General features: G+C 32.9%; 1 protein-coding gene and 1 pseudogene across 2 annotated transcripts in view; both read left to right on the plus strand.

Annotated features, from left to right (window-relative positions):
- The window catches only part of LOC143612932 (ABC transporter G family member 35-like), a 43591-nt pseudogene that overhangs the window by 7835 nt on the left and 10926 nt on the right, over positions 1-24830 (plus strand). The window lies entirely within an intron of this gene.
- LOC143612931 (ABC transporter G family member 35-like) lies at positions 15550-23381 on the plus strand. The gene is made up of 19 exons (XM_077086787.1): positions 15550-16422; positions 16792-17001; positions 17158-17242; positions 18054-18213; positions 18290-18420; positions 18528-18618; positions 18914-19215; positions 19297-19895; positions 19985-20255; positions 20334-20487; positions 20584-20646; positions 20791-20930; positions 21044-21376; positions 21463-21837; positions 21916-22049; positions 22147-22374; positions 22464-22635; positions 22717-22971; positions 23059-23381. The coding sequence occupies exons 1-19, from the start codon at positions 16067-16069 to the stop codon at positions 23329-23331; spliced, it is 4332 nt and encodes a 1443-aa protein (XP_076942902.1). The 5' UTR covers positions 15550-16066; the 3' UTR covers positions 23332-23381.

Raw genomic sequence — 24830 nt, forward strand, 5'->3', positions numbered from 1 at the left:
GAAACACTTTACAATCAAATCCTCTCCCACACATGCTAGATTAGAGGTGCACAAATCGGCTTTTTTAAAAAAACCGGTTCGGTTATTAACCGAACCGGTTTTTTTTGGCCCGGAAAAAAACCGGTTCGGTTAATAACCGGACCGGTTAATAACCGGTTTTTGTATCTGAAAACCCTAACCGGTCTAACCGGTTAGGACCGGTTTAGGAACCGGTTAGAACCGGTTAATAAACCGGTTTTTTTATTAACCGGTTTTTTAATAACCGGTCTAACCGGTTAACCGGTTTTTTTTTTTTTTTTTTTTTTTTTTTTTAAATAACCATTATTTTTTCACAGTATAAACAAACCGGTAACTACAAGGCAAACCGGTAACTACAAGGCAAAACGGACTGACTCCATTCTTTGCTTTCGTAGTTAGGGTTCTTTGCTTGGAAGACTAAAAACACATAACTTTCATTTATAGCTTTTACATTAAAAATACAAATATTAAATCGTTATCGCATATTCGTAACTCAAAAATACAAACATTAAAGAATGCTTAGACACGATTACATTAACAACTTGCTGTTTCTTACTCATTATTTTCTTCGCTACCCGATCCCGAACTATTCCTTAGGTAATCGTCGTACGCGGCTTCTTCATCGGTCATTGGTTGAGTGTGTCCTTGATTGACCTCGTCTTCATACAAGCCCGCCTCATAGTCCATTTCCCCCTCGAGTGAGCGTTGATGTTGTGCCCTATCTAAAGAGTCCAAGTAATCCTTGTAGCAAATCGACATCTCTACAGCTGGTGGAGTGAGTCGAGTCCTCCTAATCGATATAACCCTGCCAGAAACAGAAAAAGCAGACTCCGAAGCTACCGTGGAAGCTTGGACCGTTAGTAAATCTTTGGCCATGGCGGCGAGGATCGGAAACTCATCCTCCTTACCTCTCCACCAAGCCAGCAAATCAAGACTTCTAAATTCATCCGGAGTCATGTGTTTCACAAAGTTGGTACCACCATACCTTCCAAGTTCACTGCTTGGGGTGTTTACCTTTTGACGTTTACCGGCGTCTTCCCAAATCATGTAGTACATCCCCATTTAAAGGTCGGTTTGGGATTGGGATTGGGCAACAGCTCTTAACGAGTCATGAATTTGGGAAGACGACCCGTATTTTGTAAGGTAAACATCATACATGTTAGACAAGGTGGTGTTGAAAGCATTCTTTAAAGTTTGGTTATAATAGGGGTTTTGATCGTCGTTTAACTCTAGCTCGTCACAAATTTTTTCTATTAAAGCTTCAACACCACCAACATTGATGCAAGGGTTTAACGCAGCAGCACATGTCAAAACAGCGGGTAGTTGTTGAAAATATTTTCTAAATTTTTCTTTCATTTTTACACCCATATCAAAATAAGGTGCACCCCTACAATGAAGTTCACTCAACTTTGTGCACATGACAGCAATTTTTGGTAAAGCAATGGGGCTTGTTGGATAGTAAACCCCGGATAAACTAGTTGTGCAAGATTTAAAAATTTGAAGGACCTCCGTAACGATCTCAATCAATAACCAGTTTCTAGGATCGTACGGTGCACATTTACCCCTACTTGACAAAATTTGATGAAACGCAACTAGTGATTCTTTTTGTTGGATGGCTTTCTCAAACATATCACAAGTCGAGTTCCATCTTGTTGGACAATCCCAATTTGGCCCCAACCATTGACAATTAGCTTCTACACAAAATTTTTTGTATCTTGAAAATGTTTTATTGTTGCTAAAAACATCTCGTAACATTCTTTTAAAATTGTTTCTTTGCGTTTCGATCACGTTTAACCCATCTTGCACGGCCAAGTTGATAATATGTGCAATGCATCGGCTATGAAAAAACGCTCCATCACAAATAGGTTTATACTTTAATTTTAAATGGCCAACCGCGGCCGTATTGTTGGACGCGTTATCAAACGAAATTGAAAAGATTTTATGTTCAATCTTGTATTGTCGAATGACTTTATCCAAGAGTTTAAAAATATTTCTACCCGTGTGCGGGTAATCAAACAATTGAAACGCAACGGTTCGTTTCATCATTTGCCACGACTCGGGGTCAACCCAATGAGCCGTCACACAAATGTATGAGTCGGGCGAACCATTAGGTACCGACCACACATCCGTTGTTAAGTTTACACCAGTTTGTAAGTTTGAAAAGTATGAAATTAGTTCGGATTTAGCGTTTTTCCATGCTTTAAGACAATCTCTTCTAAGGGTCGAACGACTTACGTGTTGGTAGCGTGGTTGAACATACTTTTGCATCATCTCCGTGAATTGAGGGTTGTCTAAGTGGTTGAAAGGAAGTGTTTGTTGAATCACAAAGTTTGAAAACTGTTGACGCACCGCTTCAAGGTCGTACGTAAACACCGTTCCTTGATTCGTCATCTCCGGCTGCGAACTACTTCCCGATTCGTCCTTCAAGGCCTTGCAAAAGGGCCTTTGTACATGCGCTTTTAAAGTGGAGTTTGCATCTTTGCCATAAAACTTCAAACAATGTTTGCATCGAGCTTTTTGGCTACCGTTAGACATTTCGCATAGGTCGAAATGTTGCCAAACATCTTGGTTTCGTTTCGTGGGGATGACCCGAACGACCGTTTCTCCCGTGTTCGAGGCACCCATGTTGACGGATGAAGCAGCACTTTGGGAGGCCATGATAATCGACTACGAAATAAGAGCGTATGGAGTGGTAATGTGGTATAATTGAGCGTGAGATAACAAAATAATCGCGTATGAAATAAACGTTTAGAGCGTTTGGAGCGTTTGGAGTTGTATAATCGAGTGCGTTCTAACCAATACCCAACCTAAACTATATATAGATGTTTGTGGGGATAGAATGGTAAATAAAAAAAAACGGTCAAAATTGAAAAAAAACGGCTATATAGCCGTTTCACAACGGCAATAAACCGGTTTTTAACCGGTTACTAAAAAACCGGTTAACCGGTTTTTTTAAAACGGTCATAAACCGGTTTAAAAAAAAACCGGTTAACCGGTTTTTAAGTAACCGGTTATTTAAAAAAACCGGTTTTTTTTTATAACCGGTTTGAAAACCGGTTTGGGCTCTAAAAAGTATAACCGATATACAAACCGGCGGTTTGTAAACCGGTCAAACCGGTTTTAAAAAAACAGGTTTTTTAAATAACCGGTTTCCGGTTTAAACCGGCAAACCGGTTCGAGGACCGGTTTTTTTGACCACCTCTATGCTAGATACAAAACCATCTTTGATAGAATGGTCAATGCTAATCAAGTGCATTGACCATTCTAACAATTACCACACAAAAAATAAAGACTTCATTCTCCAATAGTTGCATTTAAAACAGATATTCAGAAAGCATACGATACGGTGCAGTGGCGGATCTAGAAGAAAAGTTGAGTGATAACACCGACTAAAAAAATTTATTCAATGGTAACCAATTGCCGTTACATAAAAACGAAGAAGAAAAAAATTTGCATTAAAATGTATTTCGCCAAGAAAGTTAAGTAACACGGGCTAACAACCTATGCTAGATCCGCCCCATGATATGGTGATCATGGTTTCTTTCATAATTGCCTTGCATAAGTTACACCCTAAGATGTTAACTGGATCATGATTTGAGTTACTATATCATCTAGGGATTGGGCACTAAGAAAGCTTGGGATTGGGCTTAAATGCCACACTTGTAGAGTCCAGGACAATTTTTAACCCAATTTTGTGTTCTTAATTATTTGTTGTAAAAACACCTTAATATAAATAGTTCTAAAAATCATTACACCATTTGATATATTCCTAACAAATATAGAATGAATAGTGATGGTTACGTTACTTCTAGAAGTCATACGTCACATCCTCTAGGACGAACAACCTTTACATTTCTATAAATAAATTTATTTAAGTCATAAGTTGACTTTAAAGTTGTATTCATTAATAACTAATTCAAGACAATATTAGTAGGATAGCATTATATTTTTATTATAACTAAAGGATAATATTTAACGGGTCAAGTTATTCTGCAAATGAGGATAAAAATGAGAAGAATTTAGTCACACAACAAAGCTCCTACAAAATTATAACTCAAAATTTAATAAAAAAACGAAAACAGTAAAAACACAAAAATGTTTTCACTGTCTTAATTCCTCGTCTAAAAAAACACTCATAATGTTAAGGGAAAATATCATTGTGTCCAAATCTACATATTTGCATGCTATGAGATTAGAAGCCGCTTTCACTTAAGAAAACACCACTATATACACATTTTAATACAATAATACTACTAGAGTATTATTGTGAAATTGCATAATGTGTATATGTGTGAACCCTCAGGTGGGCTAAAGTGAAATTGCACTAATTTTAACGTTATTTTACTAATCTCGTGAAAATAACATTAAAAGTGGCGGAAGGTTAATCAGGCATCATGTGGTAGCGTTGATAGCCGAAAGACAAGGGTACATGCACCAATCGGCCGGTGTCCCAATGGTTGAGTGTTATGTGCCTTATGTCCAAGGCTTGATGCAAAACTACCATCGAGCTGGGGGTCTCACCGGAAGCAGCCTCTCTATTCCTACGGGGTAGAGGTAAGGCTGTCTACATCTTACCCTCCTCAGACCCTACCATAGCTTTGCTATTGGTGGGATATACTGAGTACGATGATGATGATGATGAATACTACTAGAGTAATTAATTAAGAAAGTTTCATGAAAATATGACAACACTAAAAAACCAAGAATTTATAAATAATACGCGCTAGATTTCTATTTTTCAGCTTTTTTTTAATTCTAATTTATAGTTACAAACATCAATTCAAAAAATGTTGGTGGGTGGGTATCGTTGAAAATTGCCGTTTCCGGTGTTAATTGAATTTATTACTTTTTTTTTCTCGACTTTATGAGTTACTAAAAGAAAGAAACGAAGAAATGAAAAGTTTGATTACCTTAATTTTTTATTTGCACTTTAACAATATACGATAAACACAAATTATTTAAGAGTTAGTTGCATTTAAACACAATTACAATTCATCGTTACCTTATGATTTTTGATACCTTTTAGCCTTCTTTTTTTTTCTTTTAACTATATTTGTATATGTCAACCATCTATACTTTTTTTAACATTTCAGGTCTGACTTATCAAAAAATACTATCAATTTTTCTTAAATTAGATTTCAAACTTGACACCTTAAAATTGACCATAACTTTATGTCATTAGTTCATAAGGTCAATGACACCTTTTAGCCTTTTAACAAGCATATTCCAATTTCCAAATCAAAGTTACATATAATATTATTAAGCTAATATATATTGTCAATGCACTAATTATGAACTGTTTTCTATTTATTGCTATAAAATATAGCAAAAAATCAAATTATAACGGGTCCAGTTAGATGCTATTACATATAAGAAATAATAATTTGTGAAAAGTGACAAAATTGAAAAGCTAGCTTATCAACAAACTGACAACAAAAACGTTGAAACTACTCCAAAAAAACATATCGATCAGATTAATTAAATTAATTACTATTGACTATGGTTGTAATAAGTTGGACAAACTGTCAAGTTGTAGCTGTTGAAAGTTGAAACACATTACGTGACGACACAAAAAACACAAAAATATAATATTAAAGAAATATAAGTGCCATCGAAAAAGCTGTCACGACACATGATGTGGAATAATTTGATACTACTCCAGCAATAATATTTGCATGGATATATACGTGCTTCATAATACTAATTATACGTATGCAATATTCTTAATTGATAAACCCAATGTATTTTATCTTTTGGACAAGTTATTAGTTTTTGTTTTTTTCAAGAAAATATAACAAAATAAGCATTTTACTGTTGAACTTGATTACAGTGATCAAGGATGTATAAGTGTTGATCTTGTCTTTTATTTGGTGTACTTGTCCATGTATCCATCAAAGGCCAAGTGATTTCACTGCCAAGTTCAAGTACGTATCTAGGATCGTTTGTTTTGGGCAATAGGGACCGGAACTAAAACAAAAACAATTTGGTTGGTTTCCATCATGTTCGTTACGGTTTCGGAACTAAAAAAAAATTTGTTCAGTTACGTATATATATGTTAGAGTACCGAAACTAAAATGAACAAATACCCGTGAACTAATACGGTGCCGCCAGGTCCCAATAGTGACTTTGCGTCAGGACAACATCAAATCACTCTTTTTCTTTTTCGATCGGTGACTTTCACACTAGAGTTATCTTACTGCGCGAACACGCCGCGCCTCGCCACCCCACTCAGGCAAACTATGTTGACATGTTAGAGATCCACGCTGGCATCCAAGTTTGGCTTTGCGATCCCGATAAAACCCAGTTGGCTCACCCCGCCCGAAGGCACGACAGGTTTTAATGCTCTGGTAAAATCCGGTCGGAATCAAGATTCGAACCCGGGACATCTGGTCACCCATCATGTTCCCGGCCATTGGGGTAAGCCTCGCTGATTATAAAATCTGTCTTTTACTCTATATAAATATAATAATACATTTAAAATAAACAGTAATTTCACATTAGCAAATTTGACAAAAACTAAATGAAGGGTCCAGTCGGTTGTATTTTTTTTTGCTCCTTAATTAATTCACATAGCGACATTACATGATACTTTAATTCATGAAATTATGAAACGAAGGGGTATTAAAAAAGTATATTGGGACAAAACGTGGTATTAAATTATATTACATGAGGCATTATTAGATGTTACAGGATGTAACTTTTTCAGTATTTTAAAAGATGAAATTTCACTAGTGTGCTTTATCATAATGGATTGAATTTTACACTTAAAAATAATATCTTTAAAGTATTAACATATCATTTGCTAGTCGGTTTTCATATCCCTATGGATCACTAGTTTCCATGTCAATGATCACAATGTAAAAAGATTTAAAAAAGTACAACGTATGAGATATTTTTTTAGTTCCTTTCTACTTAAGAACTTGTGGAAACTGTGATTAAAGGATTATTTCTAAAGCTAGAAACAAAGTGATGTCTATTAGATTATTATCATAACGTATCATATACGTGCACATCTAACACATTACAAAGCCATTCCATCCTTAAGGTGAAGGATATCCCCAAAATATATTAAATTTTAAAAAACCCGCCTAAGTGTTACCGTCGCCATTAGGTTTCTCTTCAACATTAAGGTCTAAGCATTACCACCGCCACCACATCCTATAGCCTACCCTAACATCTCTTCGTTCCTTTTGCAATTTCCAATCCTGAATCGAGCAATAAATTTCTTCCTTAATAGTTGTTATGTTTCATAAGATAATTGAAAACAATATGACTAGCTTCTAGCTCGACTTCAACCCAATATTGACCCTAACTAACCATTATTGACAAGTATTGACTCAAGTTGACTACAATTGACCTTAATTGACCAAAGCTAACCTCAATTGAACACCATTGACCAATATTAACCTTAAATGACCATCACTTATTGTAAAATAAAAGTTATATATTGTTTATAATTATTTTTTATAAGTTTGTGTATCCATCAAATTACTGACAGATTCTTAATTTTGTGAAGCTTTCTAGCGACAACTAAATATTATTATTTCATGGGTTTTTTCGTGGGTTCCTACGATAATCCGTCGGTAACGTTTTCGACAAAAAAAACAAATCTTTTTCCATCCTTTGGATTTCATCGGTTTCAACGATCATCCTTCAGAAATCTTCGGTAAATTATCTGACAAAAATTATAAATAACTTTTTTTTTGGGTCCGCTGCAACCCGTCGGTACGTAATCACTACGGAACTTCTGGTCCTGTAACCTTTTTTCTAAATCGGTGTCCCAAAATGTTGGAGCCCTAGGCCACAACTTTAAATTATATGAAAAGGTCAGGCCGATATATTCATTCATTAAATAGTTGGTGACAATTAATTTCTTCCTAGTTTTAAGTTCATTGAGGATTACCTATATATGGATAATTACAAACCTTTTCATGTTTTAAAGGTTTCATATGATTCGTTGGTAAGTTATCTGGGTAGTAATATTGTAGATTTCACTTTAGTCACGTTAATTAGTTGGGTTTTAGACTTTTAGTTAAGGGTTTGTAGTGCATTTGTTTGTTGATTATATTTGTTGGTGAGTATTCTATATTACCCTATGCAATTTTTTTATTTTGGAGCTAAAGAACGATTTGATTAGTTGGTATTCAAATGCATTCAATATGTGTATTTGAATTTATTTATTTTTATTCTTCATTTTGGTTGGTGGTTTGTCGATAATAACATGTGTAGAACATACTTTCAGCACATTGAAAAATGTTTTAAAGGTTATACTTCAACATTATTTAGCACGTTAAAGCATTAGGATATATTCTAAAACTTAGGAATAAATATTCCAAACTATTATGATTTATTCTAAATATTAAATACATAATAATTAAAATTTCAAAAATAAAAAAATGTAACTAAAATTTACAAAATTTCAAAATTTTCATAAACAATTCAATTTAAATAGAAGGAAACTGGTTCGGTTAATTCTTAAAATAGCTTTTAAATTCAGGGTAGAGATACTGTACGCTAATGCTTAACGTACGAGAGGTACGCGAGACGCTCAAAGGCAAAAAATTAAAACGCTCACAAATACTTAAACGCTCAGCCGAAAACCTAAAACGCTCAAAAAACGGTCTTCGTGAAAAAAGTAAAAAAATTGATCGATTAACGATCCAAACTGTTTTTTTCGGTTAACCAATGATTAATTGGATATGTATTGACGATTCCGAGATGTTGGGATGTAATTACATGGATCGATTCGTGAAAAACGGGATTCGCGTACATTAATGTACGTTAAGGATTAATGTATCAGATCTTTTCACTCTAAATTCATTATCACGTTTTTAGATAATTGTTTATTTATCATAAGATATTATAAAATGTTGTTAGTTTGACAGCTCCATATATAATAAACACAATCGCTGAAACGACATGCTTTCATTTTCCTTGACTTTGACTTAACGCACAACGAGAGTTTATTAAAATTTAACTGAAAGTTAATATCTATGGAGAATCTTTTTTTGGGTATTGTAACATACTTGATATCTTAGAATATATGTCTTTTGTTAATTTCAACTTTATCCTTATTTGGTATATAAGTTGACTTAATTTTGGTATTAGTTAATAGTATTCTACAGGCCATGCTTAAGGTTAGTTTACCCAGTTTCTGGTTTGTAGGATAAACTTTTCCAATATAAATGCATTTTATGAGAACAATTTCGTATTACTTTGATCGAACCGGGGGCCGGAAGCAACATCTCTATTCCTAGAGGGTAGATTTAAGGCTGTCTATATATTACCCTACTCAGACTCTTTCATAGCTTTGCTATTGATGGAATTTATTGAGTACGATGATGATGATGATGATGATGAATTTCATATTACTTTGGACACTACGGTTTACTAAGATTAAAATGGCCACTATAAACCTTTTTTTAAATTCGTACCTACACGGCTACACTCACATATCTCGTACAAAATATAAAATAAAAATGTAGTTAACTCGGTGATTCACATTACTCAATGTAATCTATTATAAGAATTCAATCATTTAATTCGATCAAAGTGTTACTATTAATCTCAGAATCGTAATAACACAATTATAAGGCAAAATTACATAAAACATAACTTACGTTTGTCTCTACTTTCAAGTTTATCGTCAACGTTTATATATTACACTAGACATCCTTTATGTTTTCTTTTTCTTTTAGTTTTCATACTTTATCACTAACTTTTGTTTGTTTGTTAGGTTAACTTATGAGTTATGACAACAAGTGAGGATGTTCTAGTCTTTAATTACTTCTTCCCTATAATAAATAGAAGAATAAAAAGTAAATAAAATACAAGTTTTCTTTTGCGTACTTCCAATTCATAGACGCATTTGAAGCTTGAGTACTACCCACCAAAACATTTATAATCCATCAACTGTTTAAATTTTAGATAAGTTGGACACATTTGTCTGGATTCGTGTTAAAATTTTTAAGATGGATAAGTTTATATAACAATATATGGCTAGCTCACTAATTTCAAGTCAATACACAATTGTCAACCCATCAACAACATACTAAATTTCTAAGCGATAGATTATTTGACTTATCTTAGTTGTATTAATTTATAATTATAATTCTAGTTATTATAAGAAATTGTTGATTTCAATTGAGAACCACTTTAACAAATTTTTTCTGAAACTTTTTTCACATATACGTTATGTGAGTTACATGTACGGAAAAAAAAAACTTAGATTTTTTTCCCACACCGTATCAACTTTTTACATAAGTGTAACAAATATTTACGTAACAATAATCATTACACATACTTAAAAGATTATTTTCTTTCTACTACATTATGTTTTAATCAAATTTAATATCAGACGCAAATTCCTTATTCAATTAATTAATTTTGTGGTTTATATTCGTTCTTAAAGTTCTTATAACTAATTAAGTTCTCAAAATACCATTCTCCTATTACCTGTAAGAGGTACAAGACTAGAATATCCTCACATGTTTTACACATGTCATAAGCTAACCTTGAAAACTAACAAAGTTAATGATAAAGGATGTAAACTGGAATAAAAAGAAAACATAACAGATTTCTAGTGTGATTTTAAACTTTAAGGTTGAAACGTAAAAGCTGAGACAAACGTAATTATGGTTTTCTATACTTTTGCTAAGTATAATACTCTAAAGAGAAAATCGTTGATAAATAATTCCTGAAAATCTAAAAAGATTTGAACCACTAAGTTGAATATTATATAAAACTAGATATACTACCCAATTCAAATTATTATTTTTTTAAAAAAAATTCACCCTTCAATTATTAAGCCAAAGTATGATCAGGGTCAAGCAAAAATTAATTTATTTATAATAGCACCATAAACGTTAAGTTTTATAGAAGTATGAGGGAGATGGATAAAACGATGGAAACACTTAAATAATAATAATAACAATATTTATCTGTCGGGAGATTATTTATTGATTTGAGAATAGTACGTGTGCATTATAGAGAATACAAATTAAACTCGTTACTCTCAAGAGAACATACATGTGAGGACGTGGTTATAAAGAATCTTATTTCTATTTTATAATATAAAGACATTCTGTCAAGTCTATCAAGATATATACCAAATAATTACTAACCATAGGGTTGAAATTTTACACACTAAGACAAGAAGAATGAAAGGATTATCGGGTTTTATCAATCAAGACACGAAGGTCACGACACAATAATTTCTTTATTTTTCATCACTAAGAGTGTGAAAAAACCAAAAGTACACACATAAAATAGGCAGTTTTATCGCATGAAAGACAATCAATAATGAGTTGCAAGTTAAACAGAATGTCCCATTTAGAATCGACAAGTACTACAAATTATGAAAAACAAATTCCTAGACCACAAAATTACTATGTACATTTGAAAAAAGAACGAGGAGATACGTCTTCCACGGGTATAACTGATACGAGTTAGTCAGGTTAGAAAAGGTATAGCTTAAATTAACGCGAGTTACAAAGAGTAGCATCAAGTTGTTTTAGTCAGCCTATTTATCGTCTTGATTTAGCTTCAAAAACCAAAATGTGTTAATGTGGGTGTAAACTTTACATATTATATTTTATAGAATAGTAACAAGTTTTAAAAATGTCTAATTAGGTTACTTAACTTTAAAAAATTTTCTAATTAAGACATTTTATATTGTTCAAACTTTGTCCAACAAAATACATTACTTTCATATGCATGGATATAGTAAAGTACCACTTTGGCTCACTTGGTGATAGGTTTGACCCACTTAACTTTTTAGCATAAAAAAATGTAAATCTTTTTGATATTTTAACTTATTTCAATTGAAATGAATTTTTATTGATAAGTGTATTTAAATCCTTTTACACAAAAAGACTATATATGTAAATTAGTAATTGTTACACCCCAACTTTAAGTGGATGAATAAAACAATTATTTTAAGAAAGTTTTGCTTAATAATGGAAAGGAAGATGGTAACATATCTACCTCAAAACAAGAACCACCACCATCTTACCATTATTTGTCATTGCTCACCAAGAAAGCTAAATAGAGACCATCAAGAAGTGAAGATAGGACACAAGCACCCCGAATTATACCTCAAAATAATGCATTTGTTTCCCAAGGTGCAACATCCGAAGCATGTACTATCTGGAGGACACAAGCGCCCAAATTATACCTCAAAAAGTGAAGATAGGATGAAGAATATTGCTTGGATATTCTTTATCAAAGTGTTTGCTATTTCTCTTGTATGTTACTATGTTGCTTATCTAATAACTCTGTTTATAGTAGGCTTGGGAATTCTCAATAGAACTTTGAAGATGGTAATGTACATTAGGATGAGAATGACTTTTATGTATAATCAGATTTATAAACATAAAAAAGTAGAGAATATATTTAGTTATTTAATTAACTAAAACGATCATGAACCTGGAATGTCTCAATGGTTGCGTTTACACATACAACATAGTTTTTAAACTTAAAGAGTTAATAGAAACATGCAGCGGAAACATAAAATATTTCGTACCCGAGGTACCAGATTCATACATAAACATAAATAAATTTTCTGAAAACATAACATAATTTGAGCTGAGATCGGGCGAGATGTTAGTCTTTTGCCAAGTAACCCTTGCCCTAGTTCAACTCATGCCCTTAATGTCGCACCAGGTTCAGCTCAATGAATATAGAGGTCTAAACCAAAACAAAATTTTGTGGCTTTTTCATGACAATTGTTAAGAATTTTTATTATTATTATTATTATTATTATTATTTTTCTTTTTACAAGTTTTGAACTCATAGCATATTATTTAGTAACAACCAAGTCTACCACCATAACAATACATTACTTCGAATTTAATTTACCCATTATAATATATATATATATATATATATATATATATATATATATTATATATATATATATGGGAGGGTTATCCTAAAAACAATTAGTTTCCTATGAATACTAAGAATAAATCATAACCATTGGATCATGTTAATCAATGGTTGAGATTTAAAACTACCAAAAACCTACACAGTTTTCTATAATTACTCTTTCACCATTATAACCGACATAGTTTTTTAGAATTGTTCTTTCACCATAGACACATGTCAAAAATCTATTGGTTCTTACCATTCCTATAAAACTCCTTATTTTTATTTGAACCAATTTATATATATATATATACTAGGTTATAAACCCGTGTATTACACGGATTTGAAAAATTAAATCTCATTCATTATCTTATTATATGATTTCGGTTCTTCAAGTTGCAATAATCATGTACAAAAACACATATCAAAACTCTTGAAAAGTCACAAGAGCTGAAAAATGTAAAAAAAATTGTTTCTATTTATATTGTTATGTTAGTTTCATCATATATTGCTACTGAATTAACAGTTGCAAGAGTTTTTATCAGTAAAAAAATTTACCAAAGTATTCAAATTGAGGATGTAATGATATTAAATTATTAACCATCCATAACCAATAAAATAAACTTGTGTGGCTTACTTCATGTCTTTTTTTTCCTAATCCATGTCTTAGATTATAAAATTAGAAGCAAGAGCAGTTGTCTATTTGGTAATATCGGCAAAGAAATTGTAATATTAATAAAGTTATAGACATTTTATCACAACTTTTTTCAGTTTCAAACATGTCATCTTATTAACGCATTTTACTCAATTTACAACAACATACAAGAAACTAAACCGTTGTAGTGAGTTTTATATTAGTGTGTAAATGCAAAAAAAGTGTAAAGAAAACATGTTTGGAACCAAAAGTAATATTTTTCTTAAAATAACCAGTTCTGACACTAACTTGTACCGACCAAACCGGTTCTTATGCGTTGCGCCGACTGACACGACCCGTCTTTTTTGCCAGTTATAAGAGAACCCAAGTAGCAAATTTGACCCATTTACTTAAAGGGTCGAATACACGCTAAACTTGCTTGAAATGTTTTAAGTGATACTAAAAGTGGGCATGTTTCAAATGAAACTTGTTGTAACCCATTACACAAATCAGAGTAAAAAAAATAGTGTTGCAAAGATTTTATTCACAACAAATAAGTATATTACTGAAAACTAAACCATCATTCCTCCCATATATATCAAACAATTTTGAGATTCCTGTATATAATATAGAACACAAACAAATCATAATAATAATAAACAACCAGCTTAAAAGAAATATATTAGCATTTCAAAGACCCTACTCATGATCTTACTCCTTATAATGATTTTGTATAAAATCAGTTTGCAACACCCGTAATTACAACCATTTTCCTATCATTTATATTAGTCAAGTATACTTTATGGTCTAAACTTGTAAGATTTAAAAAATAAAAAATGAATGTTGAGCCTATAACAAACAACACAATATCATCACTACCAAGATACTCTTCCAAGAAGATATTAATTTTGCTTCATGGATATAAATGAATATCATCAAGGGAACAAAACTCCCCATGGCACAAGTGTATTTTAGGGATCAAAACAACTCATTTTCTATATTAATTTGACCCGAAACTCTAGTTGATGCAAGTTTGTGACAATGAACAAGCACAATGAATTTTACTATCATCTAACATATAAAAAATACAACTAATTATTAGATCTGAAAGAAAGAGTATATGTATGCGCCATAATCAACTACTGTTCTTCTTGAGTGCTGAATTATGGCACTTAAGCAAAAGTTGTCAATACATTTTTTTTAATACAAAAAAAGTTGTCAATACATAAAAAAAGTTTATTATATACAATGAATAGAAAAATATAATTAAATAAGATGAACCATTTTCGTATTTCTTAGAGTAAGACGAATCGTGACACCTTCTGAATTGATCACTAATAAACTAAAAACATACAGCGCAAATTTATACACACTAAAATGAGTGTCAAAAGTTTACATATGTTATTTTATTTCTAATATTGTTTTATTTTATTTACTATTATAAAATTATAAAAAAATCATTAATATGGAATGTTTAAAATATTTATTAATTGTTTTAATTAGTTATTTATGACTATTTTTACTTTATTTACTACTATAAAATTAGAGATAAATCATTAATATGGAATGTTTAAAATATTTATTAATTGTTTTAATTAAATAGTTGTTACTTTCAAAATTTTACAATTTTGATGCCACTTGGCAAACAATTGGACAATTATGTGCCATGTGGCATAACAATTGTTTTTGTTTATTATAGTAGTAGATATATAATGTTTATTTTGGATTTGGAGACCTTAATTAAGTGTGAGTCTAAAGTCATAACTTGTTTTCCTTGTCCCACAAGCTACCCCTGTGTCACACACTCGCTAACCTGGTGTGCATATTAAAGTAGTTCTCACCGAATGAGTTATAACTTATATAACATTCATACGTTCGCCAGCTATTAATGAAAGGATAACCCATGCTTACTACAAGAGTACAAAACACACTATCATACCATATCGTACATTATAAGTTAAAAGTTAATGTATATGTATGTCTAGGTTTGTCTAGATATATTTGTAATCTCCTTTGGTTATCATATTGAAATGACAAAGCTGTAACCTGTGGATGTAGGAACCCCGAGAGGACAAAACCATGCAAAATTCTTGTGTGTTGTTTTCGTCGCGTGCCGCTATGTTCCTAATAGCAAGATAGCCCTAAGACGGTTGAAACAGCTCAACAACACATGCATCCCAACCCCAGTTTGTTTAGACACCTAACATAGTACAACCGATCCCGTGACTACAACTAAACACCGAAGTTAGAAGAAATAAAAATATTGTAGATATGTTTGGATCGATCTCAAAATGATTGTACAAAAGAAATTCTTCTGGCAAAATTAAAAGCTGCATTTTTAGTATAATATAATATATGTGGGTCATAAACCTACAAGAACAAAAGTAGCAATAAAAACAAATAAATAAATAAATGTAGCACGACAAAAGGCTAGAATCTTTAAATAGCTAATGAATTAACAATGCAAAGTGCAAACACAACATGTCTCATAACTCGTAGAACCCTAACCTTTGTAACACTTGAGTGTTCTTAAGCTAAAAAAGAGTGATGGAGGAACATAGTGGAGCAAACATTATTAGAAGCATAAGTAAGGGAGTGGAAGAGGTGTTCTCCAGGGGCAGCAGCCCTTATCAACGGAGTAGCCCGGGTTCTTTGGCGGATGAAGAGGCGTTGCGATGGGCTGCTCTAGAGAAACTGCCTACTTACAACCGAGTACGAACAACCATCTTCAAGAATTTTAATATTTCAGCTGATCTTCAAGACCGAACACCGTCTGAAAGGTTATTGTTGGATGTCGGGGAGCTCGACGCTAAAGCACATCAAGAGTTCATTGACAAGATATTCAAGGATGCTGAAGAAGATAATGGAAGGTTTTTGAAAAAATTTAGAGATCGGATTGATAAGTAAGCCTTACACTCTATTGTTTACCTTTTGTTTTTCTTCTTGTTAGAATGATTAATCTAAGTATTTAACTTACTCTAATTAAACCATTTTTAAAGATGTTTAAGATTGCCTTTTAAGTTATTTGATTACTTGTTTTCTTAGTTTGGATGTATCTATAATTATTAAATGCTAGTGAAAAAAAAAGTTGAGGGAAAAAACAACTTAATTTGAATAATAACTTTTAGGTAGAATTGTTTCTTTGAAAGAAACAAAGTGTGTAGTTATTATTATTGTTATTATTTTTAACCGCAAATGTTTTACACATCCTACTTTTTACGGGGATGAACTCAAGACTTTACATCTAAGAGGCTTGTACCTTTGTATTTCAGGGTTGGCATCTCTCTTCCAACCGTAGAAGTTCGATTTCAAAACTTGGCGATTGAAGCAGAATGCTATATTGGTGATAGAGCACTTCCATCGCTACCGAATGCAGCCAGAAATTTGGGCGAATCACTTCTCGGTTACATTGGAATTAATTTGTCTAAGAAAACCAAACTCACCATTCTTAAAAATATATCAGGGATAATAAAACCTTCAAGGTACATACATACACATATACATATACATATACATATACATATACATATACATATACATATACACACACCATAGTGTTCTCATATAGAGATCCAAACCAATTAAAGCATGTAGTTTATTAGTGACTGTAGGTAACTAAAAATGTTTTTATGTTACAGAATGGCGCTTCTATTAGGTCCACCATCTTCTGGGAAGACCACTCTTTTGTTGGCTTTGGCTGGGAAGCTCGACTCTAGCTTAAAGGTTAGTGTTTTCGATGTAACACTACTTTTTAATAATAAAAATTGTCATTAATAAATTATATTTTGAATTTTTTTAATAATTATAACGATGGTATTTTTAAAATTTTTGCATAGGCATGTGTAATTCTATTTTACAGGAATACATATATAAGCCCATAGCCTGGTTTATCTCAATTATCCAACACTAGTATAAGTATTAGTGACTATCAAGAGATACCTTTTGCGTCATAGAATAAAGAAGGCATATACAAAATTTAAAAATATGTCACACACTTTTATAAGCTTGTCCTATTTGCAATCTTGTATTACTTTTATATTCTATTTGAGTCCTTAATATATATACTAATCGGATGGGTGGATGACTCGATAGAAGTCATGCTAGTGTGACGCTTTTCATAAGGCTATATCAACTCAGAAATTAACATACTAAACTCAAGATTGAAGGAGAGATCACTTACAAGGGTCAAAACTCAAAAGCTTAATTAAATTGTACCATAAAGGACCCAACCCTTTAAATTGCTTTCACATATAATATTTATAACTGATTTTTATTAAAATCAACTAAATCTGTTAAAAATATTAGTGTAAAAGCAATTTAAAGGGTTGTATCCATATAACAAATACACACCGATAGTACGTTACTTTACTAAATATTGATTTCTTATATAATAAGTTAATGTGACATTAATAGTTGGTGCTCTAAGTTTTTTATATAAACATTTGACATAAAGATGTGCATTATTTGTTGTTCTTCTATTAAGTGTAGAATATGAGATGTAACTAAATCAACTCACAAACATACTAAACCCCAGGTTGAAGGAGAGATCACTTACAATGGTCATAAACTCAATGAATTTGTACCACAAAGGACGTCTGCCTACATAAGCCAGTATGATGTTCATGCCGGAGAAATGACCGTTAAGGAAACTTTAGATTTCTCAGCACGATGCCAAGGAGTCGGAACGAGAATAGGTAATGCCTTTTGAAAATAATGATGCATTAAATCTTCACACAAATAAATACCATGTGTAACGTATTAATGATATAGAATTACTGTCGGAGCTCGCAAGAAGAGAGAAGCAAGTAGGGATTTTTCCGGAGGCTGATGTCGACCTTTTCATGAAGGGAACTGCCATAGAAGGAGATGCCAGCAGTTTGATTACTTACTACACTCTTAGAGTAAGATAGAGCTTTTCAAATTCTATTAATTATTTTTAATCTTGATTTAATTATTATTTATGGAATATGTTTACGAATCAAAATTTTTGTTTGTTAAATGGAAACAGATATTGGGCCTAGATATATGTCGGGACACATGCGTGGGTGATCCGCTGAGGCAAGGAATATCTGGTGGACAAAAAAAACGAGTAACCACAGGTTAATTAGTTCCCATCTCTCTCTATATGTGTGTGCACGCGCGCTTTATGCAACGCTGAAATGCTTAATGTGTAATTGGTTATGATCATGTAAAATGATTGAGGATTCTAGTATTCAATATGGAAACTAAATAAATTTACACTAGTGAAGACATAAATCAATTTATATAAACATATAAATCAAAAAATCATAATACGCTTGCTACTTATGGTAATCTTGCATTGTATGTTTGCTATAAGTCATGTCAATGTAAGTTGTTTATATTCGCGTTAACTGTATTATCAAACTAAAACAGGAGAGATGCTTGTTGGTCCAGCAAAAACTTTGTTTATGGACGAGATATCTACAGGTCTCGACAGCTCCACCACATTTCAGATAGTGAAGTGCTTGCAACAAGTTGTGCACTTCACTGATTCAACAATCTTGATGTCCCTACTACAACCCGCACCCGAGACTTTTGATCTTTTTAACGACATAATATTACTATCAGAGGGACAAATTGTGTATCAAGGACCACGAGAAAATGCACTTGAATTTTTTGAGGGTTGTGGATTTAGGTGTCCAGAGAGAAAGGGTACTCCTGATTTCTTACAAGAGGTATAAATTACCATTAATTAATAACTAGAAAACTTAATATAAAGTTCATCAATAGATTTTCATATATCTTCATGGTGCCAGGTTACCTCTCGAAAAGATCAAGAGCAATATTGGGCAAATAAAAGCAAACCATATAAATATGTCCCGGTATCTGAATTTGTTGAGCGGTTCAAGCAATTTCATGAGGGTGAGAAGCTAAACAATGAGCTCTCGGTACCTTATGACAAAAACCAATCCCATAGAGCCGCTTTAGTCTTCAAGAAATACACAGTACCCAAAAGGGAGCTGCTTAAGGCGTCGTGGGATAGGGAGTGGTTAATGATGAAAAGAAATAGTTTTATATATGTTTTCAAGACTGTACAATTCATAATATTAGCCTTGACGGGGACGACTGTGTTTTTTAGGACTAGAATGCATTCGAGGAACGAAGAAGACGGTGTAATGTATATTGGAGTACTTATATACAGCTTGCTCCTAAACATGTTTAATGGTTTAGCTGAAATTACCTTCATCATAATGAGACTTCCTGTAATTTTCAAGCAAAGAGACCTTATGTTCTACCCAGCATGGGCATACACACTTCCAACATTCTTGCTTCGTGTACCGATAAGTTTGTTAGAGACTAGCCTTTGGATGGCCATAGTATATTATGGTGTTGGCCTTGCCCCTGAAGCTAGCAGGTAACATATACTATTGTAGTTGTACGAGTACGATGACATTTTTTTACTTTTTATCACTAACAAGAATATACATTTTCATTCATGTGTAGGTTCTTCAAGCACTTGATATTGGTTTTAATGATCCAGAATGTGGGAGGAGCATATTTTAGGCTTATTGCTGGGATTTGCAGGACGATGAACATTGCAAACACAGGCGGAACCCTTGCGCTCTTCTTCATATTTCTTTTAGGTGGCTTCATTCTTCCAAGAAGTCAACTTCTTAGTTGGTGGGAGTGGGGATACTGGATATCACCCTTGTCATATGGCTTTAAAGCATTTGGAGTAAATGAGTTCTTTTCGCCTAGGTGGATGAGCAAAATGGTAAGTTACTAATTCTTAACCTAAACCAAACTTCCTTAAAAATGAAGTGTATGAATTTAATAATCTTGATGTTCACAGAGTACGGACAATAAAACAAGATTAGGCACGGCAATACTAGAACTCGTGGATATCCCAAGCAACGAAAGTTGGTTTTGGATAGGTTTTGCTTCTCTTGTAGGTTTTTGCATTATCTTCAACATCCTTTTCACTCTTTCCCTCATGTATTTAAATCGTAAGTTTTTCGTAACCTCCTAAAAGTATTAAAGAGTGTTACCCGTGTAGTTTAACCGGTTACTAACATTTGTTAGTTCTCCAATTATATTACCAGCCCCTGGAAAACCACAAGCCATCATCCCCAAAGAATCATCCAAAGGAGTGGAATCTAAAAAAGGTACCCATCAGCAACCAAGACTCAAAATAATCATAAGTAAAGGAGAAACAATTTCTCTTATATGCAATTGATAGAAATTTGCATACAAAAACACATGTTTTACTATTTATGATATTTGTATATATGTTTGTATGACTTTTGTAGACGGATCCTCGGAAAAGGAACTCGTAAGAAGTCAATCGAACTCTTATGATTCTAAAGCTCCTAAGAAGGGAATGGTTCTTCCATTTACTCCATTTTCCATGTCATTTAACAACATGAACTATTTCGTTGATATGCCCCGAGTAAAATCCTATCTCTTTTACATTGTTCTCAATTTTAAAACGCCCATTTAAAAATATTACAATAATTGTAGAGTAATGTTCATTTGGAAATCCAATTGTTATTTATTAAACAGGAAATGCGAGAACAAGGAGTGACAGAAAATAGATTGCAGCTACTTTGTGAAGTAACAGGCGCATTTAGGCCTGGAGTTTTAACTACACTGATGGGAGTTAGTGGAGCTGGTAAAACGACATTATTGGATGTTTTAGCGGGAAGAAAGACAAGTGGTTATATTGAAGGAGATATACGAATATCAGGATTTCCAAAGAAACAAGAAACATTTGCAAGAATATCAGGATACTGCGAGCAAACCGATATCCACTCTCCCAGTATCACTGTATATGAATCTTTGATTTATTCAGCTTTTCTTCGCCTACCAAAAGAAGTCAGTGATGAAGAGAAGTTGGTACATTAAATTTACTAAACAACTTTGAATAAGCAAGATGCTAAGAAAATACGAAAACTAATTTTATTGTTTTTACTACTTTTTAGATTTTTGTATGCGAAGTAATGGAGCTTGTTGAACTAGACAATCTCAAGAACGCAATAGTGGGACTTCCAGGAGTTAGTGGTTTGTCAACCGAACAAAGAAAGAGGCTAACAATTGCCATAGAGCTTGTTGCTAATCCTTCAATAATTTTTATGGATGAACCAACTTCCGGGCTTGATGCAAGAGCAGCTGCCATTGTGATGAGGGCTGTTAGAAACACGGTTGACACAGGGAGAACTGTTGTTTGCACCATCCATCAACCCAGTATCGACATCTTTGAATCCTTTGATGAGTTGCTACTATTGAAAAGAGGTGGACAAGTAATCTATGCAGGACCACTAGGCAGATATTCCAAAAATGTTATTGACTATTTTGAGGTATTTTACTAAACAATAAAATGTTTTAGTTGATATATAATATACTAAGATGATAGTAAAAAGTTATCATACATTCAGGAAATTCCTGGGGTTTCAAAGATGCCGGAAAAATACAATCCAGCAACGTGGATGTTGGAAGTCACTTCCAGTGTTGCAGAAGCTCGACTTGGGATTGATTTTGCTGAGCACTTCAAATCATCAGTCTTGTATCAGTAAGTTTTTCTTATAAAAATCATAAAGTTATAGAAAATCATTTAAAGATTGTAAGTTATAATGACACATATGTATGTATTTATGTATGAACCATAGAAAGAACAAGGATTTGGTGGCGCAGTTAAGCACGCCTCCTCCAGGAGCCACAGATCTTCATTTTGGAACACAATATTCTCAATCTACTTGGGGACAATTCAAGGCTTGTACATGGAAGATGTGGTGGAGTTATTGGAGAAATCCTGATTATAATCTTGTACGTAACATCTTCACGTTGATTGCGGCACTCCTGGTTGGCATAACATTTTGGAAAGTTGGTGAAAAAAGGTCACACTAAAACACTTGAACATAACAACAGATATGACATTGTTATGGAAAGCAAAATTTCTAATACTTAATCTTATCTATATTTTCAGGGAGAGTAGCAACAATGTAACCACAATCATTGGGGCCTTATATTCTGGTGTGTTCTTTGTTGGTATGAACAATTGCCAAACAGTGCAGCCGGTAGTAGCCTCAGAAAGAACGGTCTTTTATCGAGAAAGAGCAGCTGGAATGTACTCAACTTTACCATATGCCTTTGCACAGGTTAGAGTTTGAATAAGTTTAACATGATTTATCCATTGTTTTAAGTTGCTTCAAACTAATCGAGACTCGTTATTCATCCAGGTGATTGTAGAGATACCATATGTATTTGTTTCAACAACATATTACAGTTTAATAGTGTTTGCCATGGTGTCATTCGAATGGTCGGCAACCAAATTTCTTTGGTTCTTTTTCGTCAACTTCTTTTCATTTCTATATTTTACATACTATGGATTGATGACTGTTTCCCTCACACCAAACGAGCAAACAGCGGCTGTAGTAGCTGTCTTATTCTACGGGCTCTTTAATTTCTTTTCAGGGTTTTTCATCCCAAGACCCGTAAGTCTTAACTAACACTAATTCTATTTCTCTAATTTCACTATTTTTTTTTCTATAATGATTAACACATTGTTGAATTAATTTCAGAAAATCCCAAAGTGGTGGGTATGGTACTACTGGATTTGTCCCGTAGCCTGGACTGTTTATGGATTCATCGTTTCGCAATATCATGATGTTGAGAACCCTATCAAAGTGCCTGGGATGCCATTTGACCCGCCCATGAATTGGTATATCAAAGAATATTATGGTTTTAGATTAGATTTCATGGGTCCTGTTGCAGTTGTGCTAGTTGGGTTTTGTGTGTTATTTGCTTTCATTTATGCCTTCTGCTTAAGGATCCTGAATTTCCAAGTGAGATAAACATACATCACATATTTCTAAATATGTTTTTATGTTTTATTTTTAAATTTAACTAGAACTTGTTGGTTTTATTGTATTATTTTCTTGTTTTTTAATATTAATGTCTACGAGATCATAATGGGATATTGCAATTCAGTATATCTGAATATATACACACACACGTACGTGTGTTATGTCGAAAGTCCTAGAGTCAAATTTGAACTAAATGAAGTGAATAATATACACCAAGCAATCCTATACGCCACTCACGCGAGATGGCATGTTTTGGCATACATTCAACCATCCCATGAAAGCTAATGTAAATATCCTAGAATCGATTTATACCCTCCCATAACAATAACAATAATATGGACAAGTGCTCCAAAGCACTACATGGATACGCCATTATCTCAACTCACAATCACGATTGGTGCCACATCATCGGTGCCTCAACGATAGGTATGTGATCATCCTCTTAGAAAAGAGGTATGCTCGGGTAACTAAACAAAATATCATATGACCGAAATCTTAAAGGTAACCCTCCTACCTAATTTTATAATCAAAGTATTTATCAGAGCATGCCATAATGGGTATAAATCTAGAAAAGCTACTATATGCTAAATAAGTTCATAATAGATCCGTAGTCAAGAGAATCATATAAACATATTTTAATCTAGACTAATATCGTGTCTAAGAATTTAAATGCCGTACCAGATGCCCAAAAAACCTAGAATATTTCTATTAAACTATATTCGTTGAGTTGGTCGATTCATTTGGGTTAAGAAACAAACGAAGTACTCTTCTTTCTTTAATCCTTATATGAGAAATATAAATTTCTATAGGCCTTCAACTTGAAAGATGTTTGCTTTTGACTTTCAAAAGTCAAATAGAGACTCGCTTGAGAGTTGAAACATATTCGTATCACTATCCAGTTTGGGAGTAAACAAGAACAGAACTGTTCAACGTTCATATTACGATTTTGTATACTAATATCCTTAACAAACTTCCTATCTAACACATGTTCCAATATAACAACACAATTTATCTCATGTGTAACTTATCTTAAATATTATATGGATGTTTTTAATGGAGCCGAGTGTTGGATTAGAAGATATAATTGTAGTTTTGCTAACAAAAATAATAAAAAGAGAACATATAATCACATATAGCATATAGTAGACTAAGCTCTAGAAAATAGAGGGCCCAAAGCAAGGGCCTCTCTTGCCTTGCCTTTGGGATTTGGCCCAACCCATAAAACACCAAAAGTTTATTGATTTGCTTTGCATGAATATTATTTTCTTTAATTTTTATTGTGTTGGATATATGTAGGATATTTAACATGCTAACATAATTTTATGACTGAGACACAATGCAAGTAATGAATTTGATAAAATAATGGCTTTAAGAAACTTAAAACTCAAAACAATATTACACACACACATTACAACAAAGTTTCTTCATGGTAATTAAAGAGAACATTATTCAAATGCATAATGGATGTGTGACGAGATAAGGTTCGA

Source organism: Bidens hawaiensis, unplaced genomic scaffold, assembly GCF_021521415.1.
Source record: "Bidens hawaiensis isolate Kalapana, Puna unplaced genomic scaffold, B.hawaiensis_p1.1 tig00036186_1, whole genome shotgun sequence".
In the NCBI taxonomy this organism is placed as follows: Eukaryota; Viridiplantae; Streptophyta; class Magnoliopsida; order Asterales; family Asteraceae; genus Bidens; species Bidens hawaiensis.